General features: G+C 40.4%; 1 protein-coding gene across 7 annotated transcripts in view; it reads left to right on the plus strand.

Annotated features, from left to right (window-relative positions):
- The window catches only part of HMGXB3 (HMG-box containing 3), a 92,020-nt gene that overhangs the window by 61,301 nt on the left and 4,214 nt on the right, over window positions 1-26,505 (plus strand). For all 7 annotated transcript variants that reach the window (XM_036845447.1, XM_036845452.1, XM_036845446.1 and 4 more), the window contains 6 exons: window positions 93-394; window positions 903-1,030; window positions 19,524-19,655; window positions 20,575-20,759; window positions 24,116-24,335; window positions 25,583-25,716. In XM_036845447.1, the coding sequence (XP_036701342.1) occupies window positions 93-394; window positions 903-1,030; window positions 19,524-19,655; window positions 20,575-20,759; window positions 24,116-24,335; window positions 25,583-25,716 (1,101 nt within the window). The remainder of the gene's footprint in view (window positions 1-92; window positions 395-902; window positions 1,031-19,523; window positions 19,656-20,574; window positions 20,760-24,115; window positions 24,336-25,582; window positions 25,717-26,505) is intronic.

Genomic DNA, 26,505 nt, shown 5'->3' on the forward strand with positions numbered 1-26,505 from the left:
AGTCATGGGCCCATCCCTCTGCCACTCATGGTTTTCGCCTCACACTGGCTCTCTGTGCCCTGGGCGCTTAGTGATCGATCCACTCTCTTCAGGAGGCGAGCTCACCACTCTCGGATGTGCTGAGCGCCACAGAGCCCCTGAGCGCAGCCCAGAGGGAGATCCAGCGCCAGTCAACGCTGCAGCTGCTGCGCAAAGTCCTGCAGATTCCTGAGAATGAATCAGAGCTGGCTGAGGTCTTTGCCTTGATTCACGAACTCAATAGCTCTCGACTCGTCCTGTCCAACGTGAGTGAGGAGACGGTCACCATCGAGCAAACTTCTTGGTCGAATTATTATGAGTCTCCATCCACGCAGTGCCTTCTCTGTAGCAGCCCATTGCTCAAAGGGGGACAAAAGTAAGCACCTCTTTCAGATTTACCCTTCCCTAGCTGCCCCATCTTACTTGGCCCGTATTGCCCCTTTCTTCAAATACCTTTAAGGCTATAACCTTTGAAGATGTTCTTCTCAGCTTTTCTTAGGTTTCCTTTACTTTTCCAATTGTCAGAAATAAAATAATAATGATAATAGTGATTATCCATCATTTCTATTGAAATGTTACTATCACCAACTTAGGATTTAGTTTACTTCTGGACTGCCTGGCATAATGCTTGGATTTAGGAATTCATTGGGATTGGTTAAATTGGGTAATAAGTTCAGAATTATATTAACTTTAGGGGTGATTCTATAGGCCAGATTCCAGTGAAGTGGGAACACCCACCTAGAAAATCCTTGGAACGCAAGGTCCAACACCTTCATTTGCCTACTATATTTAAAGTCTTGAGGATTTTTGCCATTGATCATTGAGCCCAGGAACTGCATTAAGTTGATTTCCCTTCTGTTTTTTGTTGATGTTCTTGGTACTAGCTCCCTGGCCGGGCCCCAGGAGTGCTGGTTGCTGACAGCCAGCTGGCTGCAGGTGGTGACTGCCCAGGTGAAGATGTGTCTGAATCCCCATTGTTTGGCCCTGCACAGCTTCATGGACATCTATACAGGTGGGTGCCAGCCTTTTTTCCCTCAGAGGGCATGTTTGAGAACAGCCTCTGTGGGTCCGACCTCTAGTCCTTTCAGACTGGATCTTCTCTCAGATAGGGCTTCTGAGGAAGAGGTCGTTTTTCCTCCTGGATATCTCGGCCCCAGAAGATTCCGTTTATCTCAGAAGTGTTAGGACTCCAAAGTTAATTTTAAAATAACAGATCTTCGTTGTGGAAAAAACAGAAAATGCTGACAAGTAAAAAGAAGAAACTAAAAATCACTAGCAATCCTACTGCCATGAGATGAACACTTAACACTGTGCTCTGTAGTCTTTCAGATGTGTTATTCATCCCTGCAGAATAAAAGAAGATATAGGATTTATAGATCTGTAGTTTTTCTTTGAACAAAAGTGGGGCTGTGCTGGATGTTGTTTTGGAGTGTTCTTTTTAAATAACAGCGATGTATCATGGACATCTTCCTATGCCAGCAAGTGGAGAAATAAATACATGACCATTTTTAAGGAGTGTGTGATGTTGCATTTTAGAGTCCTCTTAATAATTAAGTCTTTTGTACAGCCTTAATTATTTCCTTTGGGCAAATGCTCAAAAGTGAAATTGCTGCATGTTCACCCTTTCCTTCCATTCATTCATCAGCATCATTCATTGAACACTGACCATGTACCAACCACTCTGAAAATTTGAGTCTTGGGTTTTATATGTAGAATGGAGTGCTGAAGATTAAAGAGTATTTATTATTCTCCTTGTCTTCAGAACCTTATGGTGCCTTATTTGAATTCATGCTTTTATTGTCTTGTTTGCCAGATTGAGTTTGTACTACTTTATGCTCTTGTCAACAGTTAATGAGAATGCCATTTCCCTGCAGTCTGTCTCAGTCTGTAACACCTAGGGTTTATATATATTTTTTTAATTTTAACTTTAAATTTACATGCAGTAAAATTTGCTTTGCTGTTGTGCAGTTCTGTGAGTTCTGACAAATGCACTGAGTTGTGTAACTGCCACCACAATCAGTATATAGAACAGTTTCATCACCTCAAAACATTCTTTTTCTGTCCCTTTGTAATCAAAACCACCCCTCACCCCTAACCTCTAGCAACCATTTGATATTTTCTTCATTCCATATAGTTCTATCTTTCCAGAACATCATATAAATCCATAGTACCATTTTGAGTTTGGCTTCTTTCACTAAGTGTAATGCCTTTGAAATTCATCCATATTGTTCTTGTATCAGTAGATTGTTCCTTTTTATTGTTGAGTAGCTTTCCATTGTGTGGAGCACCACACTTGATTTATCTGCTCACTCCTTGAAGGACGTTTGGGATTTTACCAGTTTTTGGCAGTTATGAATAGAGTTGCTGTAAACATTCATGTATAGGCTTTTTTTTTTTTTATTGGAGTACAGTTGCTTTACAATGTTGTGTTAGTTTCTACTATACAGCAAAGTGAATCAGTTATACGTATACATATATCCCCTCTTTTTTGGATTTCCTTCCCATTTAGGTCACCACAGAGCACTGAGTAGAGTTCCCTGTGCTATACAGTAGGTTCTCATTAGTTATCTCTTTTATACATAGTATCAATAGTGTATATATGGCAATCCCAATCTCCCAATTCATTCCACACCCCACCCCCCCTTTCCCCCTTGGTATCCGTGTTTGTTCTTTACATCTGTTCATGTATAGGCTTTTGTGTAAACAAACATTTTCATTTCTTTTGGGTGAATACCCTAGGAGTCAGATTGCTGCACCATGTGGTAAGTGTATATTTAATTTTATAAGAAATCGCCAAACCGTTTACCTAAATGTTGGTGCCATTTTGCATTCCCTCTAACAATGGGTAAGAGTTCCAGTTTGCTTCATTTGTCAGCACTTGGTAGTGTCTAGTTTTTTGTGTGTGTTTTAGCCATTCTAATAGGTGTGTGTAGTAGTAACTCATTGTGGTTTCAGTTTCTATTTCCTCAGTGACTTAAGATGTTGAGCATCTTCTCATGGGTTTATTTGCCATCTGTATGTCTTTGGTGAAGTACCCGTTCCATCTTTGGCCCATTGAACTGGGTTGTTTTCTTGCTGTTGAGTTTTAAATGTTCTTTATATAGTCTGCATACACATCCTTTGTCAGATAAGTGATTTGCAGATACTTTATACTTTATTATGGTCTGTGGCTTGTATTCTCATTCTATTAACACAATCTTCCACAGAGCAAAAGTACTTAATTAAGATAAAGATCAATTCATCAATTTTTTCTTTTAGAGATTGTTTTTCGAGATCATAAGTATTTTTCCTATGTTTTCTGCTAAAAGTTTTATAATTTATGGTTTATATTTAAGTCTATAATCCATTTTTAATTGATTTTTATATAAAGTATGAGGCCCAGATTGAGGGTTTTTTTTTTCCATTTGGACATCCATTTCTTCCACCATTTGTTGAAAAGTAGTCCTTTCTCCTTTGAATTGCCTTTGCTCCTTTATTGGAAATCGATTGGTCATGTATGTGTGGGTCTATTTCTGCACCCTGTTCTATTGGTTTATGCTGTCTATCCTTTAGCAAATACCGCACGTTGTCTTGATTACTGCAGCTTTGTAGTAAGTCTTATAGTCAGGTAGTGTGAATCCTCCAACCTTGTTTTTTTTTTAACTGTTTTAGTTTCTTGCATTCCCATATAAATTTTAGAATCAGCTTGTTAGTGTCTACAGAATCCTGCTAGAATTTTAATTGGGATTGTGTTAAATCTGTAGATCAGTTTGGGGAAGTTTGACATGCTTAAAGATACTGAGTATTCCAAGCCACAAACATGGTCTATCTCTCCATTTTATTACATTTTCTTTTGTTTTTCTCATCAGTGTTTTGTTGTTTTCAGCATATAGTTCCTGTACATATTTTGTTAGATTATACTAAATGACATGGTTCAATTTCTAACTGTTCATTGCTAGTATAGAAATACAATTGGGTTTTGTCTATTGATTTTATTCAGTGACCTTGCAAAACTCACTTATTAACTTTAGGAACTTTTTGTAGATTAGTATTATAATTTTTTAAATTTTGTCAATTTGATAGGTAAAAACTGAAATATCATTTTTTAAAAAATTTTTTTATTGAAGTATAGTTGATTTACAATGTTGTGTTAATTTCTGCTGTACAGCAGAGTGACTCAGTTGTATACATATATACATCCTTTTTAAATATTCTTTTCCATTATGGTTTATCCCAGGATATTGAATATAGTTCCCTGTGCTATACAGTAGGACCTTGTTGCTTATCCAGTCTATATGTAATATGTACTAACCCCAAACTCCCAGTCCATCCCTCCCCCACCTCTCTTCCCCCTTGGCAACCACAAATCTGTTCTCTATGTCTGAGTCTGTTTCTGTTTCATAGATAGGTTCATTTGTGCCCTACTTTAGATTCCACATATAAGTGATACCGTACGGTATTTGTCTTTCTCTTTTGGACTTACTTCAGTTGGTATGGTAATCTCTAGTTGCATTCATGTTGCTGCATGTCCCATTATTTTTTTATGGCTGAGTATTCCATTGTATATATGTACCACATCTTCTTTATCCATTCATCTGTCGATGGATATTTAGGTTGTTCCCATGTCTTGGCTATTGTGAGTAGTGCTGCAGTGAACGTGGGGGTACATGTATCCTTTTGAACTACGTCTTTTTCTGGATATATGCCCAGGAGTGGGATCACATGGTAATATCTTTTTAGTTTTCCATAGTGGCTGCACTAACTTGCATTCCCACCAACAGTGAAGGAGGGTTCCCTTTTCTCCACACCCTCTCCAGCATTTATTGTGTATAGACTTTTTAATGATGGCCATTCTGACTGGTGTGAGTTGGTGGTACCTCATTGTAGTTTTGATTTGCATTTCTCTAATAATTAGTGATGTTGAACATCGTTTCATGTGCCTATTGACCATCTATATGTCTTCTTTGTATAAATGTCTATTTAGGTCTTCTGGCCATTTTTTGATTTGGCTGTTTGGTTTTTTTGTTGTTGTTGTTGAGTTGTATGAACTGTTTGTATATTTTGGAAATTAAGCCCTTGTTGGTCACATTGTTCGTAGATATTTTCTCCCATTCCATAAGTTGTCTTTTCGTTTTGTTTATGGTTTCCTTTGCTGTGCAAAAGCTTGTAAGTTTGATTAGGTCCCATTTGTTTATTTTTGTTTTTATTTTATTTATTTTCTCTTGCCTTGGGAGACCTAAGAAAACATTGGTACAGTTTCTGTCAGAGAATGTTTTGCCTACAATCTCTTCTAGGAATTTTATGGGGTCTTGTCTTATATTTAAGTCTTTAAGCCATTTTGAGTTTATTTTTGTGCATGGTGTGAGGGTGTGTTCTAACTTCATTGATTTACAGGCAGCTGTCCAACTTTCCCAGCACCACTTGATGAAGAGACTTTCTTTTTCCCATTGTATATTCTTGCCTCCTTTGTTGAAGATTAATTGGCCATAGGGGTGTGGGTTTATTTCTGGGCTCTCTGTTCTGTTCCGTTGATCTGTTTGTTTTTGTGCCAGTACCACACTGTTTTGATTACTGTAGCTTTGAAGTATTGTCTGAAGTCTGGAAGGGTTATGCCTCCTGATTTGTTCCTTTTCCTCAGGATTGCTTTAGCAATTCTGGGTCTTTTGTGATTCCATATAAATTTTAGGGTTATTTGTTATAGTTCTGTGAAAAATGTCCTGGGTAATTTGATAGGGATCGCATTAAATCTGTAGATTGCTTTGGGTAGTTGCCATTTTAACAATATTAATTCTTCCAGTCCAAGAGCATGGGATATCTTTCCATTTCTTTGAATCATCTTCAGTTTCCTTTATTAATGTTTTTTAATTCTCAGCGTATAAGTCTTTCACTTTCTTGGTCAGGTTTATTCCTAAGTTTTGTTTTTTGTTTTTTGGGGTTTTTTGGGGTGTGATTTTAAAAGGTATTGTTTTTTTCACATTCCCTTTCTGCTATTTCATTGTTGTAAAGACTTTCTGTATGTTAATCTTGTATCCTGCTACCTTGCTAAATTCATTTATCAGTTCTTTTAGTTTCTGTGTGGAGTCTTCAGCATTTTCTATGTATAGCATCATGTCATGTGCATATGGTGACAATTTTACCTCTTCCCTTCCAACTTCTTTTTCTTGTCTGATTGCTGTAGCTAGGACTTCCAATACGATGTTGAATAGAAGTGGTGAGAGTGGGCATCCTTGTCTTATTCCAGATTTTAGCAGGAAGGCTTGTCATAAATAGCTTTTATTATGTTGAGATATGTTCCCTCTATACCCATTTTGGTAAGAGTTTTTATCATGAATGGATGTTGAATTTAGTCAAATGCTTTTTCTGTGTCTATTGAGATGATCATGTGGTTTTTGTCTTTTCTTTTGTTAATGTGGTATAGCACATTGATTTTGTGTATGTTGGTCCATCCTTGTGAACTTGGGATGAATCCCACTTGGTTGTGGTGTGTGGTCTTTTTTATGCATTGTATTCAGTTTGCTAGTGTTTTGTTGAGAATTTTTGCATCTATGTTCATCAAAGATATTGGCCTGTAGTTTTCTTTTTTAGTGAAATCTTTGTCTGGTTTTGGTATCAGGGTGATGGTGGCTTCATAGAATATCTTTGGGAGTGTTCCCTCCTCTTCAGTCTTTTGGAAGAGTTTGAGAAGGATCAGTAAAAGTTTTTCTTTGTATGTATGGTAGAATTTGCCTGTGAAGCCATCTGGTCCTGGAGTTTTGTTTGTAGATAGTTTTTTTAATTACATATTCTATTTCAATTCTAGTGATTGATCTGTTCAAATTATCTGTTTCTTCTTGATTCAGTTTTGGTGGGCTGTATGTTTCTAGAAAGTTGTCCATTTCTTCTTGGTTGTTGAATTTGTTGGCATATGATTGTTCATAGTATTCTTTTGTGGTTTTTTGTATTTCTGCAGTATCAGTTGAGATTTCTCCTTTTCTGTTTCTTATTTTGTTTATTTGTGTTCTCTTTTCATCTTGGTGAGAATGGCCAGCGGTTTGTCAATTTTGTTTACTCTTTCAAAGAACCAGCTCTTGGTTTTATTCATTTTTTTTTTCTGTTTTTTTAAAATCTCTATTTTATTTCTTCTCTAATCTCTATTATTTCCTTCCTTCTGCTGACTAGGTTTTGTTTGTTCTTCTTTTTCTAAGTCTTTTAGGTGGTAGGTTAGGTTGTTTGAGATTTTTCTTTTTTTTTGAGGAAGGCTTGTATAGCTGTGAGCTTCCCTCTAAGAACTGCTTTTGCTGCATCCCATAGATTTTGTATGGTTGTGTTTTCATTGTCATTTGCCTCAAGGCGTTTTTAAATTTCCTTTTTGATTTCCTCGTTGACCCATTGGTTTTTTAGTAACACGTAGTTTAGTCTTCATGTAATCGTTTTTTTTCTCATTTCTTTTCCTGTGGCTAATTTCTGCTATCATGCCATTGTGGTCGGAGAAGATGCTTGCACTAATTTCTATACTCTTAAATTTGTTGGTTAGTTTTGTGCCCTAGTATGTGGTCAGTCCTAGAGAATGTTCCATGTGCACTTGAAAAGAATGTGTATTCTGGGTTTTTTGGATGTAATGTCCTGAAATAACCAAGTCTAACTGTTCTGTTGTATCATTTTGAATCTGTTGCCTTATTGATTTTCTGTCTAGAAGATCTGTCCATTAATATGAGTGGGGTGTTAAAGTCTTCTACTATTATCATAGTCCTATCAGTTTTTCCCTTTATGTCTATTAATATTCTATGTATTTAGGTGCTCCTATATAGGGTGCATATATGTTAATGAGTGTAATATCCTCTCGTATTGATCCCTTTATCGTTATATAATGTCCTTCTTTATCTTCTTTATGGCCTTTGTTTTAAAGTCTATATTGTCTGATATGAGTATTGCGACCCCTGCTTTCTTGTCATTTCCATTTGCATGAAATATCTTTTTCCATCTCCTCACTTTCAGTCTATGTGTGTCCTTTGCCCTAAAGTGGGTCTCATAGGCAGCATATTGTAGGCTCTTGTTTTTTAGTCCAGTCTGCCACTCTGTCTTTTGATTGGAACAGTTAATTCATTGACGTTTAAGGTGATTATTGATAAATACGTGTTTATTGCCATTTTAAACCGTGTTTTCCTGCTGGCTCTATTTTTCTTTTTTGTTCCTTTTTGTTTTACTTTTTGTCATTTGATGATTTCCTTTTATTTTATGCTTGTGTTCTTTTTGTTTTTTGTGAATCTATTGTATGTTTTTGATTTGTGGTTACCTTCTTTTTCAAGTATGTTAACCCCTTCCTATATCCGCTTGCTTTAGACATATAGGGTCAATCACATTCTTAAAAAAAGAATCTAAATTTTTTTACTCTTGTCCCCCAGATTTCATGACTTTGATGTCCCTTTTACATCTTCGCGCTTATCCTTTCTTTGTTCCTTGTGTTTATCATCACTTTCACAAATAGATATTATTTCTTTTTGATCTGTATACTGACTTATTTAAGTGATTTACTTTCCAACTGTGATTTCCTTTTTCCTATACCTTCTTGCTTTTTTTTTTTTAAAGATTTATTTTATTGATTGATTGATTGATTGATTGCTATGTTGGGTCTTCGTTTCTGTGCTAGGGCTTTCTCTAGTTGCGGCAAGTGGGGGCCACTCTTCATCATGGTGCGCGGGCCTCTCACTATCGTGGCCTCTCTTGTTGCGGAGCACAGGCTCCAGACGTGCAAGCTCAGTAGTTGTGGCTCACGGGCCCAGTCGCTCAGCGGCCTGTGGGATCTTCCCAGACCAGGGCTCGAACCTGTGTCCCCTGCATTAGCAGGCAGATTCTCAACCACTGCGCCACCAGGGAAGCCCCCTTCTTGCTTTTTTTATTTAGAGAAGACCTTTCAATATTTCTTTTAGGGTAGGTTTAATATCACTGTATTCTTTTAGTTTTTGCTTGTCTGAGAAATTCTTTATTTCTCCTCCTATTCTAAATGATAATCTTGCTGGGTAGAGTATTCTAGGTTGCAAATTTTTCCCTTTCAAGACTGAATATATTTTGCCACTCCCTTCTGGCCTGCAATGTTTCTGTAGAGAAATCAGCTGATAGCCTTATGGGGGTTCCCTTGTGATTAACTCTGTTTTTCTCTTGCTGCCTTAGAATCCTTTCTTTAACTTTCGCCATTTTTATTATCATATGTCTTGGTGTAGGTCTGTCTGGGTTCATCTTGTTTGGGATCCTCTGTCCTTCCTATATCTGAATATCTGTTTTCTTCTTCAGGTTGGGGAAGTTTTCAGCCATAATTTCTTTAAATACATTTTCAGTCTTCTTTTCTTTTTCTTCTCCTTCTGGAATCCCTATTATGTATAGATTGGCATGCTTTATATTATCCCATAGGCCTCTTTTATTGCTTTCATTTTTTTTTTATTTTTATTTGGCTTTCTGTGTACTGTTCTGATTGGGTGATTTCCATTATTCTATCTTCCAGATCACTTCTTTGTTCTTCTGCACTGTTCATTTTGCTATTCATTCCCTTTATTCTCAGCAAATGAATTTCCTAATTTTTTGTGGCGCCTCCTTATGGTTTCTATTTCCTTTTCACAGTAATCTGAGTTTCTTTCAATAGCCTTTCTTAATCCTTTCAGTATTTTCATTACCTTTTTTTTTTTTTGGCTGTGCTGCACAGCATGTGGGATCTTACTTCCCTGACCACAGGTCAAACCTGTGCCTCCTGCATTGGGAGTGTGGGTCCCACTGGACCACCAAGGAAGTCCCCATTACCTTTTTTTTGAACTCAGTGTCTGTCAGACTGAAGAGGTCTGTTTCACTGTTTGTTCCTTCAGGGGAATTCTCTTGGTCTTTTAACTGGGAGTGGTTCCTCTACTTCTTCATTTTACTTACATTTCTCTTACTCTGTGAGTTTAAGAGAAACAATTATCTACTGTAGTCTTGGAAGGCTGTTTATACATGGGAGTGTCCCTGCGTAGCTTGTGTGGGTTTAATATTTTTGGCGCAAGGGCTGCTTTTAGTTTGGATGCTTGTTGCCACTTTCCTCAGCCTGTGCTGGCCATTATCCCCTTGATAGGGGATGTGTAGGTACAGCAGCCCACGAATGCTCCTGGGGCTCTGTGCCGGTGGACGCAGTGATTGGCGCCTGCTCGTGCATCTCTCAGAGGTGGGGGTGGCCCCCGCGTGCCTCTGGAGCCCGCTATGGCAGCAGTGGCTCATGCCCACCCCTGGAGTTTATGTAGACAGTGCTCTGTTGCCTGAGAGTGTGTGCAGGGAAAGAAGCTCCTATGGTGGTCTTGCCTCTCTCATCATGCACCCCCCATCAGTGGCGCCTTGCCTCTCTGGTGGGCCCAGGCATCTTCCACGTACGCCCTCAGTTGCCATACTCCAGCCCCTTCGGGCTGTCTCCTCGCTACTAACTGCAATCCTGTCCCCAGGTCTGATCTCGGAAGCCCGAGCTTCAGCACCCAGCCCCTGCTCGCACTGGTGGACGAGCATCTCAGGCAGGGGAGTGCAGGGTGGCAGTACTGACCATCTGTGCAAGTTATTCAACCTTTTGCCTTCCGCAGACCAGTTGTTGCACTCTCCTTCTAGGCTTTGAAGCTTCCTGTCCATCCAGGCTAATTTCCCCACCAGTGGCGGGACTTCCCAGGGTGTGGGAACCTTTCTTTCACAGCTCCCTCCCTGGGGCTCAGGTCCCGTCCTGATTCCTTTCTCTCTCTTTTTTTTTTTTATTTTTCTTTTGTCCTACCTGGTTATGTGGAGATTTTCTTGCCCTCTTGGAAGTCTGAGGTCTGCCAGCATTCAGTAGATGTTCTGTGCAAGTCGTTCCACTTGTAGATTTATTTTTGATGTATTTATGGGAGGAGGTGAGCTTCATGTCCTACTGCTCCGCCATCTTGATTGCTCTCCTCCTGGTATATCATTTCTTAATTTATTGTATTTGATTACTGGGAAGATTATATACCTTCTGTGTTTTTTATCTCTTCTGTGAATTTCTTTTGTAAACATTTCCATTCTTTTAGGGTGTTTTGTTGGCAGAGTTTTTCCCCAGTTTATTAGTTGTCTTTTAAATTTGTGATTTTTTTTTTGGACATGAGGGGTTTTTTTGGTTTTTGTTTTTTTGCCTTGTTTGTTTTAAGTTTTTATGTGATCAGAGTTTTGATCTTCTCTTTTGTGGTTTCAACCTTTGGTATCATGCTTAAAAAGGTCTTCCCCCACTCCTCTATACCCTTCTTTACTGGGAACACTTATGCCAAAATTTGCTTTTGTTCATTTTGTGCAAATGTAAAATCATCCTCTTTTATTTGTTTTAAATTAACTGCATTTAAATTCTTCTGGGTCTTTTATCCCAGGATTTGGCATAGGGGTGATTTTATTAGCCTTTTTTACGTCCCCTGTACATCCCTGGGCTAAAGGATGCTCCTGGCCTTTCCTCATGGTGTAGTTGTGAGAGGTGGAGGAATAGTGACCCCTTTGGTCATAAGGACTGAGTTAGGTGGTAGGGAGATGTTTCTTTTTTCTATTTAAAAAAAAAAAGTATGATACATATTTTATTACTTTTTTCATTTAACAATGTATTATGTACAACTTCATGTCAGAGCATTTAGGCTTGCCTTATTTTTCTTAATTATTTCTAGTGTTTGTTTTTTTTTTTTTGAGTATATAGTTGATTAACAATGTTGTGTTAGTTTTGGGTGTACAACAAAGTGATTCAGTTATATATATACATGTATCAATTCTTTTCCCATTTAGGTTATTACAGAATATTGAGCAGAGTTCCCTGTACTATACAGTAGGTCCTTGTTGGTTATCTGTTTTAAATATAGTAGTGTGTATGTGTCAATCGCAAACTGCCTATTTATCCCTCCACCCTCCGCTTTCCCCTTTGGTAACCATAAGTTAGTTTGTATTCTAAGTCTCTGAGTCTGTTTCTGTTTTGTAAATAAGTTCATTTTTATCATTTTTTTGATTCCTCATACAAGTGATATCATATGATGTTTGTCTTTTTCTGTCTGGCTTACTTCACTTAGTATGATAATCTCCAGGTCCATCCATGTTGCTGCAAATGGCAGTACTTCATTCTGTTTAATGGCTGAGTAGTAGTCCGCTGTATATATGTACCACATCTTCTTTATCCATTCATCTGTCCGTGGACATTTAGGTTGTTTCCATGTCTTGGCTGTTGTAAACAGCACTGCAGTGATTATTGGGGTGCATGTGTCCTTTTGAACCATGATTTTCTCTGGATATATGCCCAGAAATGGGATTGCTGGATCATATGGTAGCTCTATTTTTAGTTTTCTAAGGAACCTCCATACTGTTCTCCATAGTGGCTGTACCAATTTACATTCCCATCAACAGTGTAGCATTTATTGTTTGTAGACTTTTTGATGGTGGCTGCTGGTGTGAGGTGATGTCTCATTGTAGTTTTGATTTGCATTTCTCTGATAATTAGTGATGTTGAGCATCTGTTCATGTGCCTCTTGGCCATTTGTATGTCTTCTTTGGAGAAATGTCTATTTAGGTCTTCTGCCCATTTTTTGATTTGGTTGTTTGTTTTTTTGACATAGAGCTGCATGAGCTTTTTGTAAATTTTGGAGATTAATCCCTTGTCGGTCTCATCATTTGCAAGTATTTTCTCTCATTCTGTAGGTTGTCTTTTCATTTTGTTTATGGTTTTCTTCACTGTGCAAAAGCTTATAAGTTGGATTAGGTCCCATTTGTTTATTTTTGTTCTTTTTTCCATTATGGATTGAAAAAGATCTTGCTGTGATTTATGTCAAAGAGTGTTTTTTCTATGTTTTCCTCTAAGAGTTTTATAGTATCCAGTCTTACATTTAGGTCTTTAATCCATTTTGAGTTTATTTCTGTGTATGGTGTTAGAGAATGTCCTAATTTCATTCTTCTACATGTAGCTGTCCAGTTTTACCAGCACCACTTATTGAAGACTGTCTTTTCTCCATTGTGTATTCTCGCTTCCTTTGTTGTAGATTAATTGGCCATAGGTATGTGGGTTTATTTCTGGGCTTTCTATCCTGTTCCATTGATCTATATTTCTGTTTTCGTGCCAGTACCGTACTGTTTTGATGACTGTAGCTTTGTAGTATAGTCTGAAGTCAGGGAGCCTGATTACTCCAGCTCTGCTTTTTCTTTCTCAAGATTGATTTGTCTATTCGGAGTATTTTGTGTCTCCATACAAATTTAAAAATCTTTTGTTCTGGTTCTGTAAAAATTGCTGCTGGTAATTTGATAGGGATTGCATATTGAATCTGTAGATTGCCTTGGGTAATATAGTTATTTTGACAATATTGATTCTTCCCATCCAAGAACATGGTATATCTTTCTATCTTTTGTGTCACCTTCGATTTCTTTTGACAGTGTCTTATAGTTTTCAGAGTAAAGGTCCTTTGCCTCCTTAAGTAGGTTTATTCCTAGATATTTTGTTCTTTTTGATGTGATGGTAAATGGGATTGTTTCTTTAATTTCTCTTTCTGATCTTTTGTTGTTAGTGTGTATAGGAATGCAAGAGATTTCCGTGTATTAATTTTGTATCCTGAAACTTGACTGAATTCATTGATGAGCTCTAGTAGTTTCCTGGTAGCATCTTTAGGATTTTCTATATATAATATCATGTCATCTCCAAACAGTGACAGTTTTACTTCATTTCCAATTTGGATTGCTTTTATTTCTTTCTCTTCTCTGATTGCCATGGCTAGAACTTCCAAAACTATGTTGACTAAAAGTGACGAGAGTGGACCTCCTTGTTTTGTTCCTGATCTTAGAGGAAATGTTTCAGCTTTTCACTGTTGAGTATGTTAGCTGTAGGTTTGTCATATATGGCCTTTATTATGTTGAGGTATGTTCCCTCTAGGCCCACTTTCTGGAGAGTTTTTATCATAAATAGATGTTGAATTTTGTCAAAAGCCTTTTTTTTTTTTTGCATCTATTGAGATCATATGGTTTTTATTCTTCAGTTTGTTAATGTTGTGTATCACACTGATTGATTTGCGGATATTGAAAAATCCTTGCATCCCAGGGATAAATAAATCCCCCTTGATCATGGTGTATGATCCTTTTAATGTATTGTTGAAGTCAGTTTGCTAGTATTTGGTTGGCCAAAATGCTCATTTGTGTTTTTCCGTAAGATGGCTCTAGTAGCCCTTAGTTGTCTTTAACTTCATTCAAAACAGTTTCGTTAGATTGTATCGTGACAGCTGTCATATCAGCGTTCATTTAAACTAAAACTTATCAAGATTGTTGAAGTTTTGTGTAGCCATTTTAATATTGAAGATGGAAGAAAAAGCAAGATTTTTGGTGTATTATGCTTTATTATTTCAAGAAAGGTAAAAACGCAACTGAAACGCAAAAAATTTGTGCAGTATATGAAGAAGGTGCTGTGACTGATCGAACGTGTCAGAAGTGGTTTGCGAAGTTTTGTGCTAGAGATTTCTCGCTGGATGATGCTCCATGGTTGGGTAGACCAGTTGAAGTTGACAGAGATCAAATCGAGACATGAATTGCGAACGGTCAACGTTATACCATGCGGGAGATAGCCGACATACTCAAAATATCCATATCAAGCACTGAAAATCATTTGTACCAGCTTGGTTATGTTAATCACTTTGATGTTTGGGTTCCACATAAGTTAAGTAAAAAAAACCTTCTTGACCGTATTTCCACATGCAGTTCTCTATTTAAACAGTAAAAACGTTCCAGTTTTTAAAACAAACTGTGACGGGCAATGAAAAGTGGATACTGTACGATAATATGGAACGAAAGAGATCATGGGGCAACCACCACCAACACCACCAAAAACCGGTCTTCATCCAAAGAAGGTGACGTGTGTATGGTGGGATTGAAAGGGAGTCCTCTATTATGAGCTCCTTCCTGAAAGCCAAACGATTAATTCAAACAAGTACTGCTCCAATTAGACCAACTGAAAGCAGCAGTCGACAAAAAGCATCCGGAATTAGTCAACAGAAAACGCATAATCTTCCATCAGGATAATGCAAGACCACATGTTTCTTTGATGACCAGGCAAAAAATGTTAGAGCTTGGCTGGGAAGTTCTGATTCACCCACTGTATTCACCAGACATTGCACCTTCGGATTTCCATTGATTTAGGTCTTTACAAAATTCTCTTAATGGAAAAAATTTCAATTTCCTGGAAGACTGTAAAAGGTACCTGGAACAATTCTTTGCTCAAAAAGGTAAAAAGTTTTGGAAAGATGGAATTTTGAAGTTGCCTGATAAATGGCAGAAGGTAGTGGAACGAAAGGCTGAATATATTGTTCAAGAAAGTTCTTGGTGAAAATGAAAAATGTGTCTTTTATTTTTTCTTGAAAACTGAAGGAACTTTTAGGCCAACCCAGTATTTTGTTGAGGACTTTTGCATCTGTGTTCGTCAGTGATATCGGCCTGTGGTTTTTTTGTTTGCTTTTTGTTTTTTTGTTTTGTGGTATCTTTGGTTTTGGTATCAGGGTGATCGTGGCCTCAGAATGAGTTTGGGAGTGTTCCTTCCTCTGCAATGTTTTGGAATAGTTTCAGAAGGATAGGTGTTAACTCGTCTCTAAATGTTTGATAGAATTTGCCTGTGAAGCCATTTGGTCCTGGACTTTTGTTTGTTGGGAGTTTTAAAATCATAGTTTCAATGTCAGTAATTGTGAGTGGTCTGTTCATATTTTCTATTTCTTCCTGGTTCAGTCTTGGGAGATTGTACCTTTCTAAGTATTTGTCCATTTCTTCTAAGTTATCCATTTTATTGGCATATAGTTGCTTGTAGTAGTCTCTTATGATCCTTTGTGTTTCTGTGGTGTGAGTTGTAACTCCTCCTTTTTCATTTCTAATTTTATTGTCTTGAGCCCTCTCCCTTTTTTTTCTTGATGCATCTGGTTAAAGGTTTATCAGTTTTATCTTCTCAAAGAACAAGCTTTTAGTTTCATTGTTCTTTTCTATTGTTTTCTTTGTCTCTATTTCATTTATTTCTGCTCTAATCTTTATGATTTCCTTCCTTCTACTAACTTTGGGTTTTGATTGTTATTCTTTCTCTAGTTGCTTTAGGTATGTACGGTTAGCTTGTTTTTTTGAGATTTTTCTTGTTTCCTGAGGTAAGATTGTATTGCTATAAACTTCCCTCTTAGAACTGCTTTTCCTGCGTCCCATAGGTTTTGGATCATCGTGCTTTCATTTGCATTTGTCTCTAGGTATTTTTTGATTTCCTCTTTGATTACGTCAGTGATCCATTGGTTGTTTAGTAGCATATTGTTTAGCCTCCATATGTTTGTGTTTTTTTAGTTTTTTTCTTACGATCGGTTTCTAATCTCATAGCATTGTGGTTGGAAAAGATGCTTGATATGATTTCAGTTTTCTTAAATTTACTGAGGCTTGCTTTGTCACCCAGCATGTGATCAATCCTGGAGAATGTTCTATGCGTACTTGAAAAGAATGTGTATTTTGCTACTTTTGGATGGAATGCTCTCTGAATATCAATTAAGTCCATCTGGTCTAATGTGTCATTTAAGGCCTGTGTTTCCTTATTGATTTTCTGTCTGGATGATCTGTCCATTGATGTAAGTGGGGTGTTAAAGTCCCCACTATTAAATTGTGTTACATCGATTTCTCCTTTTGCGGCTGTTAGCATTCGCCTTATATATTGAGGTGCTCCTATGTTGGGTGCATATATATTTACAATTCTTATACCTTCTTTTTGGATTGATCCCTTGATCATTATGTAGTGTCCATCTTTGTCTCTTGTAATGGTCTTTATTTTAAAGTCTATTTTGTCTGATATGAATATTGGTACTCCAGCTTTCTTTTGATTTCCATGTGCATAGAATACCTTTTTCCGTCCCCTCACTTTCAGTCTGTTATGTGTCCCTAGAACTGAAGTGTGTCTATTGTAGACAGCATATATATGGGTCTTGTTTTTGTATCCATTCAGCCAGTCTGTGTCTTTTGGTTGGAACACTTAATCCATTTACTTTTAAGGTAATTGTCAATATCTGTGTTCTTATTGCCATTTTGTTAATTGTCTTGGATTTGTTTTTGTAGGTCTTTTTTCTTCCCTTCCTCTTTTGTTCTCTTCTCGTGATTGGATGACTAACTTTAGTGTTGTGTTTGGATTCTTTTTTCTTTTTTTTGTGTATATCTGCTGTATACTTTCGGTTTGCTGTTAACCATGTGGTTTTGATATAGCAGTCTATATATAAACAAGATTGTTTTAACTTCCTGGTCTTTTAATTTCAAATGCATTTCCAATATCCTGCATTTGTACACTCCTCATGATTGCTGGTTTTGATATCATATTTGTTTGTGGATTATTTCCCACCCTTACTGTATGTTTACCCTTACCAGTGAGCTTTCCCATTTGTAATTTTCTTGTTTCTAGTTGTGGTCTTTTCTTTTCCGCCTAGAGAAGGTTCTTTAACATTTGTTGCAAAGCTGGTCTGTTAGTGCTGAATTTGCTTAGCTTTTGCTTGTCTGTAAAGCTTTTGATTTCTCCATCAAATCTGAATTGAGAGCCTTGCTGGGTAGAGTATTCTTGGTTGTAGTTTCTTCCCTTCCATCGCTTTAAATATATTGTGCCATTCCCTCATGGCCTGCAGAGTTTCTGCTGAAAAATCAGGTAATAATCTTACAACAATTCCCTTGTATTTTATTTGTTGCTTTTCCCTTGTTGCTTTTAATATTTTCTCTTTGCCTTTAATTTTTGTCAGTTTGGTTACTATGTGTCTCGGCATGTTCCTCCTTGGGTTTATCCTGTATGGGACTCTCCGCTTCCTGGACTTAGGTGACTGTTTCCTTTCTCATGTTAGGGAAGTTTTCAGCGATATCTCTTCAGATATTTTCTCAGGTTCTCTCTCTCTCTCTTTTCCTTCTGGGACCACTATAATGCAAATGTTGGTGCATTTAATGTTGTCCCAGAGGTTTCTTAGACTGTCCTAATTTCTTTTTATTCTTTATTCTGTTCCGCAGCAGTGATTTCCACCATTCTGTCTTCCAGCTCACTTATCCATTCTTCTGCCTCGCTTATTCTCCTATAGATTCCTTCTAGTGTGTTTTTTATTTCAATTATTATATTGTTCATCTCTGTTTGTTTGTTCTTTAGTTCTTCTAGGTCTTTGTTAAACATTTCTTTTATCTTCTCCACCTGTGCCTCCATTCTTTTTCCGAGATCTTGGATCAACTTTACTATCATTACTCTGAATTCTTTTTTGGGTAGATTTCCTATTTCCACTTCACTTAGTTGTTCTGGGGTTATATCTTGTTCCTTCATCTGGGACATATTCCTCTGCTGTCTCGTTTTTGTCTAACTTACTGTGAGTGTGGTTTCCATTCCACAGGCTGCAGGATTGTAGTTCTTCTTGCTTTTGCTGTTGCCTCCTGGTGGATGAGGCCAGTTTGCAAGGCTTGTGCAGGCTTCCTGGTGGGAGGGACTGGTCCCTGCCCATTGGTTGGTTTAGCTGGGTCTTGTCCCTCTGGTGGGCAGGGCCGTGTCAAGGGATGTGTTTAGCAGGCAGCTGTGTGCTCAGGAAGATTTTAGGCAGTCTGTCTGCTGATGGGTGGGACTGTGTCCCTGATCTGTTGGTGGTTTGTCCTGAGGCATCCCAGCACTGGTTCCTGTAGGCTGTTGGGTGGGGCCAGGTTTTGGTGAGAAAATGGCAGCCTCCAGGAGGGTTCATGCCAATTAGTACTCCCCAGAATTACTGCTACCAGTGTCTGTCCCCGCAGTGAGCCACAGCCGCCCCTTGCCTCCACAGGAGACCCTCCAGTACCAGCAGGTAGGCCTGGCTCAGGGTCTTATGAGGTCACCGCTTTTTCTCCTGGGTCCTGGTGCGCACAAGACCTTGTGTGCACCCTCTGAGATTAGAGTTTGTTTCCCTCTGTCCTGTTGAATTCCTGCAATCAGTCCCCTCTGGCCTTCAAAGCCAGATGCTCTGGGAGCTCCTCCTCTCATTGCCAGACCCCCAGGCTGGGGAGCCTAACGTGAGGCTCAGAACTTTCACTCCTGTGGGAGAACCTCTACGATATAATTATTTTCCAGTTTGTGGGTCGCCCATTTGGCAGGTGTGGGATTTGATTTTATTGTGATTGCTCCCCTCCTACCATCTTGTTGTGGGTTCTACTTTTTCTTTGGATGTAGGGTATCTTTTTTGGGTAGGTTCCAGTGGTTTTTTTTGTTGATGGTTGTTCCAGCAGTTAGTTGTGATTTTGGTGTTTTCGTAAGAAGAGATGAGCTCGTGTCCTTCTCTTCTGCCATCTTCTGGGCAAGGTTTCTGAGCAGCCCCTGCATGCTGAAAAGGCTGCTCTGTGCTCTGGGTACAGTGGGATCCAATTAAACAGTTTCCTTCACAGCTGCTTGTAGGTTACCAACTAGCAGGTGACCTCTAGTTTTGTATTATATTGAATGTACCACAATTTATTTTTTGATGTTCCCCCATTGATGGGCATTTAGTTAGTCTCCTGTTTTTTCCCATTGTGGATGTTGTTAACAGTGAATTTCTCTGTTGCCATTTTTTAACCTGCAGGTCTCTTTAATGTGGGAAACAAGCTGCTAGTGAGCCTGGACTTGCTTTTTGCAATCCGAAACCACATCAAGCTGGGAGAGGACCCCAGAGTATCCATCAGCACTCTTCTGAAGTCAGTGCAGGATCAGACAGGTAAAGGTTGGCTTCCTCCGTTTCCCCAAGGTTAGTTCTAAGCCCCCTGGGAATTTCCAGTGATGGGCTTCCATTAACATAACTACCTTGGAGGAGAGTCTGATATTTTGAAAAGGAGACATTCTTGACTTCCTAACACACTCCTCCTGAATTTTACAAATGCCAAACTTTGGAAAGCATGAGTCTTTCCATGTATCCAGAGACCTTCAGCACAAGATTAAACAGACTTCATAGAAGCTCATCCTTTGGTCATAGGTAGACTTGGCGTTACTACATGCTAAGCAGACTCATTCTGAATACGCAGCTTCTGGAGGTCTGCTCCCATTTCCAAGGCTCATGCTGAGACATGAAGGTGGGCACCACCCTCCTTATTATTAGGAATTATTTTTCCCTTTGCTTTCCTCATTTCTTTCTGTTTATGCTTTTCCCATCCCTTCCTACAGAATCCAGGCCCCCTGCCCCTTCCCTACTATGAGGTCAGTTGGAGTAGAGGAAAGGTTCTAGGGTCAGTCAGGTTTGTGTTTGAGTCTGCGCTATACCACTTAGTGGCAGTGTGGTTTTGAGTAAGTTATTCTCTGTGCCTCAGTTTTTCCAGTTATTCAGTGAGGATAATAATACTCTTGGCTCATAAAGATGTGAGAGTTAAATGAGAGAATGTATTCAAAGCTCTCAGCACAGCATCTAGGTCCTAGTGGGTGCTGAGTACAGGGCAGCTGTAACTCTCATTGGAATTGCCCTTTGAGTTGCCACCCGAACACCTAATGGCTAGGGTGCTTGACCCTTTGGTGGTTAGTACTCTTGGGTGTTCTTAGGAGAGAAGCAGTCTTGCAGAATTGCTATTCTTGCTGGCCATTGCTCATCCCCTGTGGCCTCCAGGTCTTCTTCTGTGAACTTCTCAGAGCTCTTGCTCTCCTTCCAGAGAAGACTCTTACCTCAGAGGAGCTGAGCCAGCTGCAGGAGCTGCTGTGCAATGGCTATTGGGCTTTTGAGTGCCTCACTGTCCGAGACTACAATGACATGATCTGTGGCATCTGTGGTGTGGCCCCCAAAGTGGAAGTTGCCCAGAGGAGTGAAGAAAACGTGCTGGCACTAAAGAGTGTGGAGGTAAGTGCCTCTTGGTCACCACGGGTGACCTTTAGACATGTCTGCACACTTTGGCAGCCACCTTCCTGCATGGTGTTTCCAGGAGCAGATGGCTCTAGTTCTTTCCTGGGTGAGGTGAGTAGCTTTTTCTTGCCACTTCCCAGGTTTTCATCTAAGGCAGCCCAGATGGAAATGGAGGCCCTTGTTACTTATTCAACAAATTTATTAAACATGAACTATAGGTGCACTTTTTAGGCATTTGGGAAATGGCAGTTAAACCCATGGAGTTTTTGAGCTCATGGAGCTCACTTTCTGATTTGGGGAGACAGGAGACAAACATTAATAATTGTGTATATTATATTAAAATACTATTAATATATATTATATGTAATACATTAAAGTAACATAATAACAGTAAGGCAGGGTAAGGAAGAGAGCAGTATCGTGGGAAGAAGGGGCTCCTGCTTTATAGAGGGTAGTCGGGGAAGTCCTGTCTGACACCAGGGCATTTGTAGTTTTCAGTGGGGGGAACATTCCAGGCAGAGGGAGCAGCAAGAATGGGATCTGAAGAGGGTTTGCTGGGCATGGTTGAGGAACAGAAAGGTGGCCGATGTGGCTGGCCCTCTGTGAGCGGGGGATAGAGTGGTCGGATGTATGAGGTTCAAGGGGCTACGGGTGGCCCGGGCCATTGTAAAGACTTCCACTGAGTGAAATGGAGAGCCAGTGAAGGGTTTTGAGGAATAGTGGACTGATCTGACTTAGGTTCTTAACTAAAAAATGTTCACACAAAGATAACACCAAACTCAGATGGCTTTATACATTAATTCTAACAAATATCCAAGAAATAAGATTCCAGTCATAGAAGAATAGCAAAAGTGGATATAAGTCATTGTGTAAGGCCATATAACTGAAAACAAAACCAAACATTTAATATAAGATGAAAATTTGGGCTGATAGTACTCATGAATATAGATGCCAGAGTTCTGAATAAGATAATTGCAGAACAAATCTAACAATGAGTAAAATAAAATCATGACTAAGCTTATCCCAGGAAGGCAAGATTGTTTCAACGTTAGAAAATATACTAATGTAATTCAGTACTTAACAGTTTAAAGGAGAAAACCCATATGATTATTTCACTGGGTGTCTAAAAAAGGCTTTCTTTTTAATTCAGCGCCCATTATGATAAAACTCTTCACAAACTAAGACTAATAGGGAAAATTATTTAACCTGGTACAGGGAATTTTTCAAAAATTCCATGGGTGAACTCTTTCCCATCATCATGCTGAGAGGTCTGGTCTGCCTGCATAGGTGTGGAGTGCCCCGTGAGCATGCTAGTAGTCACGGTGGGTGCAAGCTTTCCATCTCTGAACTCTACCACAGTGACTCTTTAAGCACTGGACCTGCAGTTCACTTGTTTGCCACCGGGAGTGGTACAGGACCTCTGGAGAAAAGCTCTGGTGTATTTTGACACGGCCAGCTGAGCATATTAGGGATTTAATGCATATTCCTCTTTCTCTTCCCAATTAAAAAAATAAGTACATATGCTGATCAAATAGTTCTATTTTGAGCATGGTGGTGTATAATGAGATATATGAAAACAAGCATAATGCTACTGGAGCCTTCTAAGTGTTCCCTGTAGGTAAAATGAACTGTAAAAAAAATTTGCCTTTGTGTGTTATCTCACAAAGAGGCTGTTTCTAGACTCATTCAAATCTGCTTGTCTAATGGAAATATTAATAGTAGTGCAGCTATGATTTATTGAGCATTTTATTACATATACCAAGTTCTTACTCTGTACTCAGTGCATTGCTTTCTGGGTGACTTCTCAACCCTGTGATATTTTTGTAGATGAAGGGGGCTTGTCCAAGCTCATCTGGTCAGGAAGGGGTGGAGCTGGGATTTGACCTTGGTCTGGCTCCCTGACTCCAGAATCTGAACTCATAAGCACCACCATGCTCACCAGTACCTCCTGGGACCCTGAGCTCTGGTTTTTTAAACACATCTGGTCACAGGCTTTTTGGCTTTTTGCTCTCTAGAATAGACAGAAGCCCGCCTCCCTGCAAAAACTCACATGTCCTAGTCCTGCCTGGCACCCGCCTTGTTCTGATCAAGGCTCGCTCCTCACGGAATGGAGTAGCATTCCCTTCACTTTCCGTATGCGTGTCTCTTCTCTTCTTTGTTTCTGGATGTTTCTTTCTAGAGACAGGAATTTGTTTTCTCCCTTTTGTGTGTGGAGTGCAGAGTTGGGTAGTGCGTACGAGGAGAGCAGGCTGGGGTGTTCTAAAGTCAGTGAAATAAAACAGAAAGGTATTGAACAAAACAAACATGCAGTTGTCCATGAGGAGACTGTAGGGTTGGCCCCTCCCCTCGGGACTGGTAGAGGAGGACCCTCTGGACTGATAAGAGACGTCTCTATGTGGAGCAGTGGTTCTCAGACTTTGTGGGCATAAGAATTACATTGGGCAATGATTTTCAAACTTTTTAGTGTGAGAGGCTTGCTGGGCCCCACCCCCAGGGTTTCTGATTCAGTGGGTCTGGAGTGGACTGAGCATTTGCATTTCTAGCAAGTTCCCAGGTGGTGCTCATGCCACTGGTCCACGCTTTGAGAACCACTCACCTAGGGAATCTTTTAAAAATGCAGCCTTAGGGATTTAGTTCATACAGGTTGAGGTGCAGCCTGGATATCAGCATTGCTGAGTAATGCAAATGATTCTGATGAGGTAATAGGATCAGGGTCTCACTTTGAGGGCTGCATAAGAGGGCTTACAAGAAGAAAAATTGAGTAGCACAGTGCTAGATGTCTACAGTAGGTAAGTACATGCTGCACGTAGAGGAGATAGCCGTGTGCTGGCTTGGTCTGGGAGGACCTTCGGGAGGAGGTGAGGTATCAACAGGGCCTTGCAAGTGGGTGGAGTGCCACTAAGTTTTATTCTGATGATTCCTGCCAGCCAGGCATAGGGATTAGGGGCTTGGGCTTTGGAACTAGATCTTTGTTCACATTCTAGTTCAGACTGCCCCTCGCTCCAGTCCTCTCACCTCAGGCACCCTCAGGCTTGTAGAGTAGTAGTTAATTAGTCAGTGTCTGGCACATGACAGGCAGTGGTAGCTGCCCTCTCCTGGCGAGGCAGGGAAGAGGACATGAATAAAGGCATAGACGCAGAAGGGACTTAGGTCTTGGGAAGTGCTGTGGTGTGGGAGAAAGGAATGAGGCCAAGGAGCAGTTTGGCACTAAGATGTTAGATTCAGGGGTGTCCCGGCAGTGTGTGGCTGTCTGACTCCTATCCCCTGCTCAGCCTGTATGGAGAAGGTAGGCTGTTGTGTTGCTGACGTTCTGTGGCTCCTACAGTTTGACCTTTTTTGTCCTGACCTTTTAGTTCACCTGGCCTGACTTCTTGGCCTCTAGTGAGGTAAATGTGGAGGACTTTTGGGCCACGATGGAGACAGAAGTGATTGAGCAGGTGGCCTTCCCCGCCAGCATCCCTATCACCAAGTTTGATGCCTCTGTTATTGCCCCCTTCTTCCCACCACTCATGAGAGGAGCTGTGGTCGTCAACACTGAGAAAGACAAAAACCTGGATGTGCAGCCAGTACCTGGTAAGGCCACCTGGTAGCTGGGGTCAGGGAAGGGTCCCGTCGCGTCTGGAACATTGTCCATGGCAAGACAGCATGTATGGTTGAGAGGGGGCCAGGCCCACCTGGAGGGCTCTTTCTGGAAAGATAATGACAACCTGTGACAAAATCCCCTGGAGATTAAAGTCATGTGCAGAGTTTTGAAGAGCTGCCAGCCACATTGTATAGGACTGACCCACATAGCCCCCTGTCAGCCTTCTGGGATGCACTACACTGAACAGTGGGAACCCTCTGAAAAATGCTGATGATAGGGCTTCAACCCCAAAGATTCTCACCGAGAGATGTAGGGGGAGGCAGGGAGTCTAGTCTGCCTTCTAAACAGGTCTTTCAGATGGTTTTTTAGATGCTCTGTGCTTATACGTTGAGAAGCCCTGGGCTAGCTCTTTTGAGGGCATCAGTTTCTGACAACTTGGGTTTGATTCCCAGCTATGCCACTCAGTGACCATGTGACCTCCACCAAATCCCTGCATTGCCCCGAGCCTCTGTTGCTTCATTTACAAAGGGGGCATGACATTGCTACCCACCACCTAGGTTGTTGTGAAGATTAAGTGAGCTAATACAGTTAGAGTGATGGCCTACTTTTTTTTTTTAACTGCAACTCAGAGTAAGCAATAGGTTCTACATCATGACTCAGCGTGATGGTCATGTAAGTAACACGTCTGTGTATATCTGTAACTAAAACAACTTTCATAAAACAGTACTTTCCCTTACCAAATGCAACATACTTGATTTTCTATTCTATTTCATTTTTAAAATCCTGGATATGACCTGCTAAATTGATTTTATAAGTAAGGCCCCTGCATAGTTCTGTTGATCAGGTTCAGGAACATAGTATATAAAGAGCATTTTTTAAATGAGAGCTGCTGTTCCTCATGTTGCTGCAGTTGTGTTAAGAATCTGAGATCATGGTTCTGGAAAAACTTAAAAGGTTAAAAGCTGACCCATTTCAGGGTTCTTTGCATGGGTGCTCTGCAGGGTATCTCCCCTAGATGTTCAAAGGCAGAAAGCTGGTTCTCAGAGACTTTGGGTATCTATAGAAGCTTAAGACCTGCCTTGAGTCCACCTCTCCCAGCCCCCAGGGCAGTGCTCGGGGCAAAGCCTGCTCGATTGTGGACCAGGCCCCCTTGTTCCCATCCTCGTGCATGAGGGACTCCGCAGGACCTCAGGTGGCTGGCAGTAGCGCCCTCCCATTAGCACGACGTCTCTTGCAGGCAATGGCGGTGCCTTGGTACGGCTGCTCCAGGAGGGTGCCTGCAAGCTCGAGGAGATCGGCTCCTACAGCGAGGCGGAGCTGCACTGCCTGCTGAGGCAGTGTGGCATCCCCTTCGGGGCAGAAGACTCCAAGGTGAGTCTCGGGGCAGCGCTGGGGGTAGGGACTTTGGGAGCAGACTGGTGGGCCATTTTTCTGGGCAGGGATATGAATACCCGTGACTGGGCCCTTGCGTTGGACACAGGGTGCTGGCGGGCAGGGAGGCCTGGGAGATAGCCAGCAGCCAGATTGTGACATGCACGCAAGGCCTTCCCATCCAGGCAGTTCCTCTGTTGAGGTGGTGGGTCCAGACTCAGGTTCAGGAATCCAGGCTCTCCTGTTAACTGTGTGTGGCCTTGGATAAGCTGCCTTACACATCTGAGCCTCATTTTCCTCATTTGCAAAGTGGAAATAACCAAAATACCAACCTCATGAAGTTTGCAGTGTCTAGTTATCACCTATCCAGGCTCTTAGAAAACAAGCACCATGGCATCCGTAGAGAAGGATGTGGAGGGGTGTGTGTATTTTATCCATATATTTTGTACTTCCCTTCATACTAATGTGCTCTTGAAAATCTGATGCTTCAAGTTCAGACTCAAATGTTGGCTCCTCTTTGACACTTTCCCTGCGCTGTAAAAAGTAGAGAGAACCCAGGCCTCAGAGTCTGGCAGCTTGATCAGTCTGGCTGGCTCTGTCTGTGACCTGGCCCTTACAGGGCCTCAGCGTCCCCATATGTACCTAAAGGACATTGGGCTGGTGAGGCTCCAAGGCCCAATCTGGCCTTAACAGTTTATTCATTTGCTTTGAGTGAGTATTTGAAGTGAGCATTTGGTGTTGTGTACCAAGCCTGGTTGCTTAGCATTCACTGCTGTGTTTAATCTCGTC

Source organism: Balaenoptera musculus, chromosome 3, assembly GCF_009873245.2.
Source record: "Balaenoptera musculus isolate JJ_BM4_2016_0621 chromosome 3, mBalMus1.pri.v3, whole genome shotgun sequence".
NCBI lineage: Eukaryota > Metazoa > Chordata > Mammalia > Artiodactyla > Balaenopteridae > Balaenoptera > Balaenoptera musculus.